General features: G+C 41.7%; 1 protein-coding gene across 2 annotated transcripts in view; it reads left to right on the top strand.

Annotated features, from left to right (window-relative positions):
* LOC124612323 (catenin alpha) overlaps window positions 1-14624 on the top strand; it is a 152924-nt gene that overhangs the window by 111440 nt on the left and 26860 nt on the right. For both annotated transcript variants that reach the window (XM_047140457.1, XM_047140456.1), the window contains 3 exons: window positions 2543-2612; window positions 2737-2804; window positions 11004-11185. In XM_047140457.1, the coding sequence (XP_046996413.1) occupies window positions 2543-2612; window positions 2737-2804; window positions 11004-11185 (320 nt within the window). The remainder of the gene's footprint in view (window positions 1-2542; window positions 2613-2736; window positions 2805-11003; window positions 11186-14624) is intronic.

The raw sequence follows: 14624 nt of genomic DNA, 5'->3' as shown, positions 1-14624 counted from the left end.
GCACAACTTAAACACATGGGACCAATATCTCTGGACACTGAGTCTGACCACAGTGGCCAGAGAAAGTGGTCGTGTGTGTTTGTGTTTGTGTTTGTGTTTGGGTTTGCGTTTGCGTTTGCGTTTTCTGCTTCAGAAAAAGAACTTTTGGTTACTTGAAAGCTAAAATGCAGAGCAGTAATTCTGTTGTGCCTGTCTGCGATTCAACACATCTGCTGTATGGTGAGTAGCAATCTATCCTTTTCATAATATTGTAAGAGAAGTTTTTATGGAATATGTAGTTCAGCACATGTTGGGTTTTGTTTGAATTTAAGAAACAGAATGCTGGAAGCTATCCTAGGCTGTTCAGGTAATACAAAGAGCAAAGCCACATCATCTGCATGGGGAGAACATACAGGGGGAGTCCTAGAGGGTTCAGTCATTGGCCCACTGCTGTTCTTGCTTTATGTTAATGATCTGCCATTTTATTTGAATCAGGAGACAGAATTAATCCTGATTACAGATGACCATTATAGCGAAATGAGCGAAGAAGTATCAATAGAGAAAACAGTAAATCATATTTTTGTTGAAGTTGCTGATTAGTTTTGCACAAATGGGCTAGCTTTAAAAAATCACAGCTCATCCAGCTTTGTACAGTCAAAAGTATCCTGCATTCTATTAACGTACTATACCAACAAGAAATAATTAAAAGAGTAGACAATTCTAAGTTCTTAGGTTTGTGCCGCTATTGATGAAAACTTAAACCTTATAGTAAACCTGATAAAATGTTGAGTTTTGTGACTTCTGCGATAATGGTAATTGCTAACTTTCTGGATGTAGAAGTCTGTAAGTTCATTCACTGGAGTCTTATGGGATAATATTTTGGGGTGACTCCTCATTAATGTCAAAATTATTCATTACACAAAAGAAAGTAATTAGAATTATATTTGGGGTGCACATACGTACTGCATAACTCTCTTTAAGCAACTGGGAATATTAATCACATCCTCACTTTCTGTACAAAGACAATTTATTTATGTTCAAGAATTCCCCTATGATATAGAAGAAGGAGTCATTAAAGAGAAACATATTTAATCTACATTTGAAAACACTTCTGTTATTTTCAGACATTTCATTTCCATTGGTATATAGTCAAAAAGTTTTATAGCTGCATATTTCAGCCCCTTCTGTGGCAAAGTTATATTCATAACAGATTAATGCAGATCTTTTTCCTTCTAGTGTTGTGATTGTGAATGTTTCTGTTTATATATATATATATAATCTCCAAAAACAAAGATGATGTGACTTACCAAATGAATGCGCTGGCAGGTCAACAGACACACAAACAACCACAAACATACACACAAAATTCAAGCTTTCGCGCCTCATCAGGAAAGAGGGAAGGAGAGGGAAAGACGAAAGGATGTGGATTTTAAGGGAGAGGGTAAGGAGTCATTCCAATCCCGGGAGCGGAAAGACTTACCTTGGGGGAAAAAAGGACGGGTATACACTCGCGCACACACACACACACATATCCATCCACACATATACAGACACAAGCAGACATATTTAAAGACAGAGAGTTTGGGGCGCCCCAAATGTTTCCCCCTATATATATATATATATATATATATATATATATATATATATATATATAGTTATAATAGAGGGAAACATTCCACGTAGGAAATATATATCTAAAAACAAAGATGATGTGACTTACCAAATGAAAGTGCTGGCAGGTCGACAGACACACAAACAAACACAAACATACACACAAAATTCTAGCTTTCGCAACCAACGGTTGCCTCGTCAGGAAAGAGGGAAGGAGAGGGAAAGATGAAAGGATTTGGGTTTTAAAGGAGAGGGTAAGGAGTCATTCCAATCCCGGGAGCGGAAAGACTTACCTTAGGGGGAAAAAAGGACGGGTATACACTCGCACACACACACATATCCATCCACACATATACAAACACAAGCAGACATCTGCTTGTGTTTGTATATGTGTGGATGGATATGTGTGTGTGTGCGAGTGTATACCCGTCCTTTTTTCCCCCTAAGGTAAGTCTTTCCGCTCCCGGGATTGGAATGACTCCTTACCCTCTCCTTTAAAACCCAAATCCTTTCATCTTTCCCTCTCCTTCCCTCTTTCCTGACGAGGCAACCGTTGGTTGCGAAAGCTAGAATTTTGTGTGTATGTTTGTGTTTGTTTGTGTGTCTGTCGACCTGCCAGCACTTTCATTTGGTAAGTCACATCATCTTTGTTTTTTTTATATATATATATATATATATATATATATATATATATATATATATATATATTTTATGTTTGTCTTGTTGAAATGTTCCATATTGTAACATATTTTATTGTGAATGTGTTCTATGGAACAGTTGTACAATTAAATTTGCCATGTTAATATATTATCAAAATAGTAAATTAACTAATTAATGGTGCCATGTTAATTGGTGGTGGTGGTGATAAATAAAAACAAGTAAATAAATAAGTAAAGAATTTTCAGCAGATATTTATCTCTTACACATGTTATTCATTTTTCCTGCCTTTCAGACTGATGAAGAACTTGACCCAGAAGATGTTGAATTTGATGAACATTACACAATTGAAACAAGGAGCAAATGTAAGCAATCCATTTATTAATGGTGTTAGATCTTTTTTGCCATTATTTCTTTATTATCAGATTCAAATATCTTTGTTGTATTTGACTTTCAAAAAGTAATACAGAAAACATTAATTAATTTCAGCGAGTGCTCATACAGGAGAACATGGTGTTGACGAGTATCCTGACATCAGTGGAATCACAACTGCAAGGGTAAGGCTTAAACTTTACTTGCTCCTTCTACAGCAAGACTTACTTTACTGTATTATTAAGACTTTCTTTGCCATTTAATAGTCATTAGTATTATAGTAGAATTATCATTTTTAGGTAATGTAATCTGCCAGACTGTAAGTCATTAAAAATGAAAAACTAAAGGATGCTTGAATGAATGAGAGAGAGAGAGAGAGAGAGAGAGAGAGAGAGAGAGAGAGAGTCTGAGTCTTCTCTATGCTAAACTAGACATTTCCTTTATTTCTTTCTTGTATGATGATAAGTAAATATGAAGTACTGAAATATGCATTATTGCAGCAATTTGATCCATCTGGAATCATTATTTTGAAGAAATTTATGACTGACTTTTTCATTTATTTATTTATTTGTTTATTTTTGTCTGAGTTATAGGTTAACGTAGAAATAAATTATGGTTTGCAATCGAACATACTTATGTTATCTGATGGTGAATTTGTATGGCCTAGACTGATATATATAATTAAAAAAATACAAGGTGGTCACTGTGTTTTCCTGAGACAGTTTGCCTGCTCTGTGTAAGACAACCATTTTCTTTCATAAGTGTTCAGTGTAGTGAGAATCAGTTTCCAGAACACCATTTGTTCAATGAATGACTGACACATTTGAAAGTGAAATAACTGATCAACATGAGGTATACCTGCCGGAGAGTAAGACTGAAAGAATTGGAAGAGAGGTGGGAAATGGCAAAACAATTTACTGAGGGCAAATTAAAAACTGAGCCCAAGGGTATTCTTGCATGAGAGAGGACAATGATAAAGATAAATGAGAACTGCAAGTTGTGTGTGTGATGAGCACACACTGTTAATGTAGGTGTTCATTGGTTACAAGGTCTGTGAACATTTGTAATAGGAAGGCCATGCAGTATTGCAGAATAAAATGAATACAAATCAGCAAGAAATGGGTGCGAGCTGGATAGAGAGAAATATGAAAAAGAAATATCAGGTGGGTGGTGCTGGCCTAGAGAGAAATATGTGAGAGGTGCAGCAAGAGGTGGGTATCTTACCTCTTCTGCCTGTCAGTCTTTTTTCCACCCTCTGTACCCAAACCTCTCTCTTTAATGGTGCTCAGTTTCATTATGTGCCATACCTAAACAGCAGATACAAATAATATGGACTCTGTTTGTAGATGAGTTTGATATTGAACAGTGGGGTATCTCAGCTCTGGGTTAATTTTATAAATAATCTGAGGGCAGCAGGCAACCACTTTTTGGCAAATGAATTGTGAGTACACATAGACACACATGTTGTTGTTGTTGTTGTTGTTGTTGTGGTCTTTAGTCCAGAAACTGGTTTGATGCAGCTATCCATTACGTAAAGAACAGGAAATGGCATTAGCTTTTACCTTACTTCTACCTATAGTATACTTCCTCTTCCCTCTCCCCTCTCTCTCTTCCCCCTCCCCTCCCCCTTCTCTCTTCCCCCTCCCCTCCCCCCTCTCTTTCACCCTAACCTCCTTGCCATGGCAACAATGGCTTTCTTGTCATATCCCACTGTAATTGTCTCCTACTCCAACTTTGGACACCCCATTTCCCTTTTCTTCTCTTATTCATGCCCACACTCTGCCCTATAGTTTTGCAGTTGTTAACAATATTAAGCTCTGTTTTGCCACTCTGCGGGTCTGGGGTTAGAATGGGCCTGAGGTATTCCTGCTTGTCGTAAGAGGTGGCTAAAAGGAGTCTCACACATTTTGGCCTTTATGTGATGGTCCCCTGTAGGGTTTGACCTCCATTTTTCACAATTTTCCCAATGAGCGAGCCAATTGGGGAGGGCGCCTTACATGGTGCATAGTGTCCATCATGCGCTGAGACCTCTCGCATCCTTCGTTGAAGTGGATCTGCACTTCTGCTCATTCTCCAACTGTTGGGTGAGGTCACCCATCTGGGTGCATTTTCCTCCATCCACTGTGCAGTATCGCTTTCTGCACTGTCGACTATAATGGACTTCTTAGCTCATTTGTGCCAATATCCATCACGGCAGCCAGTCCGTTGTGGTGGGGCCGCCATGTACCCTGTTGGTTGTAGTCCCGTGACCACACAAGGATCGCTCTGCTGATGCCTGCTTCGTTAACTCCCCACGTATGCCAAGGAGTAGATGCCCATCATCCTGGGGCATCAGGACTCTCAGCAATGGCCATCCTGCCAGGTGGCCCGTGCTGAGGCTGGGTGGCGCTCATGGGGAGGGCCCCTGATCGGAGTGGGTGGCATTAGGGCGGATGACACGCCATGAAGCATAGTACGTCGTCTCTTGCTGGTGATCAAACACCAGCAGTCTCTAAGCGGTCAAGATCTAACTTCAGTGCTAAGAAATACCCCAAATCTCGTCCCCACCCCGACCCCCCCCCGGGCCACACCATGGCAGAAATGGCCCCCCTCCCTGGGCTACACTATGGCAGTAATGCCAGGCTAAGGATGGCAGTGAAGCTTATTCACCCCGGTACTGTGTATGTACAAGAGTTGATGGGGAATCTTTCTTGTCAATGAAACCTCAGTTTTTTGTGGAGCATTTAGAGGACAAGTTTGGGGAGGTGGGGGGCTTGTCCAAAATGCGGTCAGGGTCAGTCTTGATCAAAACAGCGTCCTCTGCCCAGTGATGGGTACTACTCGCCTGTGGCAAGGTAGGGGATGTTTCTGTTTCCATCACGCCCTATAAGAGCTTAAATATGGTTCAGGGTATTGTATTTCACAGGGACCTTCTTTTGCAGTCTGACGATTAGCTGCACACCAATTTAGAGCGCCGAGGAGTCCATTTTGACCCGCGTGTCCACCGCGGTCCACGGGAGAATCAGGTTGCCACTGGTGTCTTCATCTTGGCCTTCAAGGGTGGCACATTACTCGAGAAGGTCAAGGTGATGGTCTACTGCTGTGATGTAAAGCCGTATATCCCTCCCCCGATGCAGTGCTTTAAGTGCTGGAAGTTCGACCATATGTCTTCCTGCTGTACTTCCAGTGTCACCTGTCAATATTGTGGACGTCCTTCACATCCCAATATTCCCTGTGCCTCACCTCCCATCTGTGTCAGCTGCGGAGAGCACCATTCGCCTTGCTCACCAGACTGCAGGATTCTCCAGAGAGAAAGAAAAATAATGGAATACAAGGCCATGGACCGACTGACCTACTCTGAGGCTAAGAGAAAATATGAGAGGCTACATCTTGTGCATACGACGTCAACCTACGCTTCCGCTATGACAACGGTTCTACCATCCTCAGTTCCGTCGTGTACAATTGGCTCTCAGAGCCGTCAGACTCCACCTGCCCACTTGGTGGTGGGGGCATTTCCCTCCCTGTTGCTCCTGCACAACCTACTTCAGGAGCAACACTCTCCCAATCATTGGGGATGTCAGTCCCCTTTTCTCAGCTGGAGGAGTGTAAGTCTTCTTCGGCTCCTCTCACCAGGAAGGGATCCCTTGGGCAAAGCTGACACCTGCCAGTGGCAGAAGCATCCACAGGTAGCTGGTCGTAGGGCTTCATGGTTCTCCTCAGTCCCTGAGATTGAATCAGCGAAGGCCTCCCAGCCAGACAAACCTAAGGAGCAGCGAGAGAAACCTAAAAAGAAAATGACCCCCCAGAACCAAGGCACTGCGGTGGCACCCACAATGTCACTACCTGCAGGCTCTGTGTCTTGATGATGAGGTGGAGATTCTGGCATCAGCTGAGGACCTAGATCTCGCAAGGCCCTCAGACACAATGGATGTCGACTGCACAGATACTCATCTGGTGGTAGCAGTTGACTCTGAGGTGTAGACTGCCTCACTGAGTGTTTCATGCTTTCCCAGTCTCACGATCATGTAATCCTCCAGTGGAATTGCGGTGGTTTTTTCCACTGCCTGGCTGAGCTATGGCAATTGTTAAGCTTTACACCTGCTTTCTGCATTGCCCTCCAGGAAACCTGGTTCCTGGCAATGCGGGCCCCTGTCCTCTGCGGCTCTAAGGGATATTACAGGAACTGTAGCGACTACAATAGTGGGTCAGGTGGAGTTTGCGTCTATGTCCTGAGCTCAATATGTAGTGAACCTGTGCCCTTTCAAACCCCTCTTGTGGCTGTCAGGATAAGGACAATGCAGGAAATAACTGTCTGCAATGTATATCTTTCTCCAGATGGTGCAGTACCCCTGAATGTATTCTCTGCACTGATTGATCAACTCCCTAAACCTTTCCTACTTTTGGGAGATTTTAACATGCATAGCACCTTGTGGGGTGGTGCAATGATTACTGGCCGAGGTAGGGAGGTCAAAAATTTACTGTCACAACTTGACCTCTGCCTCTTAAATACAGGTGCCTTCCCACATTTCAGTGTGGCACATGGCACATATTCGGTCATTGATCTGTCGGTTTGCAGTCCTGGCCTTCTCCCATCTATCCACTGGAGAGCACATGATGACGTGTGTGGTAGTGACCCCTTCCTCATCTTCCTGTCACTCCCCTGGTCTCATGCCTACAGACACCTGCCTTCACCTCTGCTGTCACCACTGAATCTCCCCCACATGGTGCCATCAATGTTGTCATTGAGCAGGTTACTACAACGACCGTTTCTGTGGCGGAAAATGCGATCCCTTGTTCTTTAGCATGCTCCCGGCGAAAGACAACCCCTTGGTGTTCATCTGAAGTTGCTGAGGCAATTGAAGGGCATCTGTGAGCTCTACAGCGACATAAGCAGCACCCTTCCTTAGAACTTCTAATAGCCTTTAAGGGGCTCCATGCCTGCATCGCCAGCTTGTGAAACGACGGAAACAGGAGTGTTGGGAGAGGTACGTGTTGACCATTGGGTGCCATACGTCACCTTCCCATGTCTGGACGAAGATCAGACTTCTTTTTGGGTACCAAACCCTGCAGGTGTCCCTGGCATTAACATCAATGGCGTGTTATCTACTGATGCAAGCACAATTGCCGAGCACTTTGCTGAGCACTATGCTCGAGCCTCTGCGTCGGAGAACTACTCCCCAGCCTTTTGCACCCTCTAATGGCGGATGGAAAGGAAAGTCCTCTCGTTCATTACATGCCACAGTGAACCCTGTAACGCCCTATTTACAGAGTGGGAGCGGCACCTACAGGGAACCATTCACAAGGCGCAGTCATGGGCTCTAGCCTACAGCTTCCAGCTTTCAGCCGTGAAACCATGTGTCGTGCATTTCTGTCGACTTCGCACTGTTCATCCGGAAACAGAACTTTATCTTAGTGACGATCCACTCACTGTAGTGGATATATATCGATTCTTAGGACTGGTTTTCGACGCCCAATTGACTTGGCTACCTCACCTTCGTCAGCTTAAGTGGAAGTGCTGGCAGCACCTCAATGCCCTCCACTGCCTGAGCAACACCAACTGGGGTGCAGATCACTCTACGCTGCTGCAGCTCTACAGAGCCCTTGTTCAATCCTGCCTTGACTATGGGAGTCTGGTTTATAGTTCGGCGTCATCCTCAGCATTGCGATTACTCGAACCAGTGCACCACTAAGGCATTCACCTAGCGATGGGAGTTTTTAGAATAAGTCCTGTGACCAGTTTCCTGGTGGAGGCCAGAGTCCCTCCATTGAACATTATGTTTGCACAACTGCTCGCCAGCTATGTTGCACTCGTTCATAGTTCTCCTGTGCATCCGAATTACCGTCTCTTTTTCCCAACTATGGCGGTTCATCTCCCACGTTGACAGCCCAGATCAGGGCTTATGATTGCGGTTTGTATCCGGTCCCTTCTGTCTGAACCCCTCGAAGTCCATTCACATACACCTCCGTGGTGTACATCTAGGCCGCAGATTCTTCTGGACCTTTCGCGTGGCCCTAAGGACTCCGTTAACCCTGCAGCTCTCCGCTATTACTTCCTCTCAATTCATGACATGTACCGATGATGGCTGATGGTCATGTAGGCTTTGCGTATGTTAATGGAGGACGTATTGAACAGCACTCCTTGCCAAATGGCTGCAGTGTTTTCACTGCAGAGCTGGCGGCCCTATCTCGTGCTCTTGAGCACATCCACTCATCCCAGGTGAGTCATTTCTCCTGTGTACTGACTCCTTGAGCAGCCTACAAGCTATTGACCAATGCTACCTTTGCCATCCTTTGGTAGTGTCCATTCAGGAGTCCGTCTTTGCCCTGGAATGGTTCCGTCATCCACTGGTGTTTGTGCGGACCCCAGGACATGTCGGAATCCAAGGCAATGAACTTGCTGACAGGCTGGCCAAACAGGCTACGAGGAAACTACTTCTGGAGATGGGTATCTTGGAAACTGACCTGCGTTCTGTCTTACACACCAGGGTTTTTTGTCTTTGGGAGATGGAATGGCATAACATTATGCCCAACAAACTGCATGTCATTAAGGAGACTACGAATGTGTGGAAGTCTTCCATGCGGTCCTCTCACAGGGAATCAGTTGTTCTCTGCCAGCTCTGCATTGGCCGTACGTGACTAACACATGGTTACCTCCTCCGTCGCGAGGACCCACCTCAGTGTTGCTGTGGCTCACAAATGATGGTCGTCCACCCCTGCTGGACTGCCCACTTTTAGCTGTTCTGCAGTGGACTTTTAACTTTCCCAGCATCCTATTGGGTGACAATGCCTCAACAGCAGCTTTAGTTTTACTTTTTATTCGTGAGGGTGGGTTTTATCATTTGATCTAAGTTTTAGTGCATGTCCGCCACCCTAGTGCTTTCAGGGTGGAGGTTTTAATGTGTTGCAGAGTGGCTGGCTTCTCCTTTTTTTCTCCTGGTCAGCCAGCCATGGTAATCTGCTCTCTTGTTTTGATCTCTTCTACATTTTTCTTGCATCTCTCTGTGGTTTTCTTCTCTGATTTTGTCCATTTTAGTGTTTGTTGTGCTTCTGTCATTCTTGTGGTTTCCAGCTGTGTTTTGTATCTCTCGATTATTTTACTCCCTTGTGGAATTATTTTAATCGGAACGAGGGACCGATGACCTAGGAGTTTGGTCCCTTCCTCCCTCCCCCTTTTAAACCAACCGACCAACCAGCTCTGTTTTTTCACTACTGCTAATGGCCTTCTGTCTCCCACCATCACACTTTGTGTAGATTTTTGGTCAGTGTGAATACCTAACAACACAGAAATTATTATTTGACTAACAATTCATTCAAAGTCTGGATAGTTTGAAAGCTTCATCATTCTTTGAATGACAAATGTTATTTAATTTTTTAAATGTTTGCATTTGGCCCACATTCCCTAAGCAACCACACTTTATTTTATACATAACTAGTGACCTGCTCTGGCTTTGCAAAGCTCCCTGTATACAGCCGGATGATTTGTTTATGATATGAAGTGATGTACACAAACCTTCTGTTAGTGAAATCCATTCCAAAATCTCTGCAGTAGTTCCTGCAATTAGCCTTCATATACAGATAGAAAAACATGGCAGCCAATTTTAATTTATAGATTGTGGTCAGTCTTTGCTGCCGTATGGTTTTATGGCAGCTGTTACTTTACTGCTCTTCCCACCTGATTGTAGCTGTGAGATGTTGCTCCAAATGCCAATTAAATATGGAAGAAATAACAGTATTTATATTACACACACATCTTGCTACAGACAATAAATCATATACACAAACCTTCCTTGTGAGTCAGTGTACACTGTGCAGGCTGAACATAAGATGATGTGATTACATTTTAGCAGGGGATTGGCATGAGGGGCTGTGTCAGATGGGGTGGCACAAAACAGGAGGAGAGGTTGAGGAGGGGTAGTTGGCAGCCCAGAAGGAGGTAGCCAGCTGAGAATGTGGGGGATAGAGGCAGTAGATACGTGGGGTAGGGGAGACTGTGGGATAGGGGGTGTGGGATGAGTGGGTCAGCAGAGATTGAGGCCACGAAGGTAAGGGAGTGTAGGATGTGTAACAATGATAACTCCTATCTACATAGTCCAGAAAAGCTTGAACTACACAGCTGGAAGTTATTCTTGCTCTTGTTATCCTCCTGGCCTCAATTAATAAACAGATACATACATATTCATAAGTTATATTTTGCTCTGTTCAACCACTGTACATGGTAGTTGTAAGTTCGAGTCCATACTTATGGCAAGTCAGTTATGAGCTTGGAGAAAACAAATAAATTTAATTGTATGAAAATACTTGATACAAAGAGTCCAGAATAATGATAAAATATTTCATTTCTATGTTTTAGAAATTAGGAATTCCCACAGTGTTTGCAGTGAGCTTGATTTGGAGCTATGTTACAGGAAGCCATGCGTAAGATGACTGAAGAAGATAAGCAGAAGATTGCCCAACAGGTAGAATACTTCCGTAGTGAAAAACTGAAATTTGATCGCGAAGTTGCCAAGTGGGACGACACAGGAAATGATATTATTGTTCTGGCAAAACACATGTGCATGATTATGATGGAGATGACTGACTTCACACGGTAAGTAAAATAATTGGTTCTTTTAAATACGTAAAATATGCTTGTGCATTTGTCCATGCAAATAGTTCATTCTCTAACTACATATTCTTTTAAATACATATAACAGGCTTGTGGATTTTTCCATGCAGTTAGTTGATTCTCTGACTACATACACATTTAATGGTCTGTTACTATATTGTGGTTTAAAGGCAAGAATATTTGCAACAATTCAAGTATGAAAATAATTTGTGTGTATATCAACAGTAAATATGTAAAATGTAGAAGGTAGGTGATGCTGGACAGCTTTAGGATGTTTAAGAATTGCATTGTACAGTACACACACGCTACCGTATTTTTATTGAAGATTATTGAGTTTGCTCTGGAGTCGGACCACCTATCAAAAACCAATTCAGCTATGCCTTGTCCAGTTGCATTGCCAAATACAGCTTACAGAATGTTCTATTATTGTTGAAGACAGATATGATATTGTGAGGCATACAATATGATAAAAAATTTGGCAGATTAACTGAAAACAAGAAGCATTTCTTCTTTGGCCTGAAATAAAAATACAGTAGTTTCCTCCATTCTTACTACACTTATAATCTACTTCTACTGTTTTTATTCAAAATTGTTGGAATTATTGTTGTGTCTTGTATATTGAAATAATTTCTATCAAATGACACTATACATTCACCTCTGCTGCAACTTGTTTATTTTTACTTTGAATAAAGGGCATTTTAAAGACAGTGCACATATTCAACAATCTTGACTGTAAAAGTTTGATTCATACTCGTTCAATATCAATATTCCAATGTGTATAGGCAGACACATTTATGTTGTGGGCTATTATGTATTCTCATTAAGATAATTTTCTTCATAATCCTGTCACTCCCCCTCCCCTCTCCCATAACCATTCATTTCTGCTATTGATTGTGGCTCATCTTTTCATCTTTCAAGTTCTCCCTCTCTTTCCTATCTCTGCCTTTCCTCCCAAATTTGCAAATGACAGATGAACGGGCAATTACTTACATTCAAGAGGTATAGCTCCTAGTACAGGCATATATAAATAAAATTGATTAACAGCACCTCTGACTTTTGAAACAAGAAGTTCATTCTTTGTCTTATTGGTGAAGTTGAAGGGAGGTAAAGGTCTTTGCTGCTTTCCTCCTCATACATGTTTATACCTCATAGCCTGTGCCCTGAATGAACCACACACACACACACACACACACACACACACACACACACACACACACACACAAAGAATATTTAATGAGTGTGTTGCTTAGATCACATGTACCTGTTTTCCCTTGAGCACTTTTCTACTTCTTGCTGCAATGAACAGTTATAAATTAGGTCCTGTAATTGTTTAACTAAATGCACATTGAGGAAGCATACACTTAATGAAGACCTTTGTTATGGGGTAAAGATCCACACATATTTTACCAGGAAACATGTAAATGTGGGCTGCCGTGTTCACAAATTGTTTTAATTGTTCAGTAGCCACGAAAATGTAACTAACACTTGAGCCACAGTGGTCTGTTTACAGTACCTTGCAACTCTCGCGTCCGTCGGCCATCGTAATTTAATATATTATTATTGTTGTTATTATTTTTTTTGTTGTTGCCGACTTACGTGGTGGGCCTTAATAAAAATGATATTTCATTTAATTTTGATTTTACGATTAAATGCTTACCTGAAGTTTTCCTTTTTAACAATATTAATTTCAAATTATTTGTTACGTTAATGAATGTTAGACTTGCTGAATCTTAAAACATGAGCATATAAGTTGAACTTTTCATATTAATTTCCTCGGCTAGTCAGCTCACTTTAAAGCAAAAGATCTTTAGTTATTAATTACAATTGCGGCCCACACACGCGTGAGAGTATTTTTCTTACCTCCGTTAACCATTGCCACGTAGTCAGAGTCCTGGCTCTGACTGTCAGCTATGGTACTGAAAATAAGAATCTTAAAGCTACGTATTTCTGCAACGTCGGGCGGCTGTGGAGAAAAATTAATATTATGTTAATAGCGGGCGAGTATTTCGCTTCCGCTAATTTTTCATAAGTTAATATCGCCACGTAATGGTGTCGTTGGCTGCATCGGCCACTGCGATTGTTAAACTGTAAATTACTTGAACGCAGATTAATTCAAGGAAGGCGGACAGTAAATCGGGATCACCTCCTACAAATTAAAAGTGCACAATAATATTAAATGAATATATTATATGCTTAACTCATACAAATATGCTTACATTTGCCAGCACTCGCAAGTTGTCCGTCTATACACAATCAAGACAAGAGAAGAAGTGAAGACGACTAAAAAATTAACAAAAGAGCGTATCTTGTCATCTCTTTAGATCATTTTGTTATAAATTATTCCTTTGCAATTGAAACCTACCCAGATAAATTATTATTTTACGGCTACATGATAAAAATATATTATTCAGTTTTTAAATGTCTCTTCTTTATAAATACTGTTTTTTAAGTCTTTTCGTAGTATAGCACTGGGGACGACGCTATACAACCTATTGCCATGCTGTTCATTAGCTAGCACTTCTATTATCTGAATACTGAGTTCTGCTTTTGATATATATGACAGCTCCTTGTAATTAAGATTGGCTCACACCAAGGATGCCTGTGATCTTATGGTATGCATAACTGCTTTGTGGCGCCGTTGGTTACTTGATCTCGCGACGTGATACGTGTACAAAAGTATCTCCGCAAGTGGATTGTAAGTGCACACAGTTATAGCATCTATCAACTAGAATGTTCTCTGAATTTTGTACAAGTTTAAGTTTCTTGACTCTGTAACCATCATGCCACTACTGATAGTTGCATCTATGACACAACACACGAACATGAAAAGTAAACTAGTGTATAGTAACTTAAGACAGTTTTAGTAATGAAACACTGATATAAATAAATAAATACCTGACTGATATTGTCAAAAATTTAAACCATTTTTGGAAATGCAATGCATGGCATTAGTGAACCACATGTTTTTGCAGTAATCATGCCTCCTAGTACAAAAGATCACACATAACCCCAAGAATCATCCTCCACACTTTCAAAAGCGACAACTCTCGATTCTGAGGTGGGTAGCAATACTACTTACAACCTAATCCGAATGTAGCAGTTTTGAAAATCTTTTTTTTTTTTTCCTCAAAAATTGTCATAATGTGCTGAAACCTCCTTCACTTCATTATTCGGTTTCTCACTGTAGAGTCAAATGTTGTGTGACCTACCTAATTTCATCTGATCCCCCATTGATGTCACGTAAACACAGTGAACTCCCCACTCCCAAGGTCATGAATTTCAAGATTATACACATAACAATTTTCTGCCATAAAAGGCCTAGTTTGCTGAAATGTCAGGGCAAGTTAATATTTTTTCCAAGAAGAATTGTTTACGGAGAAATCTTATTCCTTGGAATTAAGGTACACAAAGCTGAAGAAAA

The sequence above is a fragment of the Schistocerca americana genome, chromosome 4 (genome assembly GCF_021461395.2).
Source record: "Schistocerca americana isolate TAMUIC-IGC-003095 chromosome 4, iqSchAmer2.1, whole genome shotgun sequence".
NCBI classification, from domain to species: Eukaryota; Metazoa; Arthropoda; class Insecta; order Orthoptera; family Acrididae; genus Schistocerca; species Schistocerca americana.
This window is presented reverse-complemented; position numbering and strand designations above follow the sequence as displayed.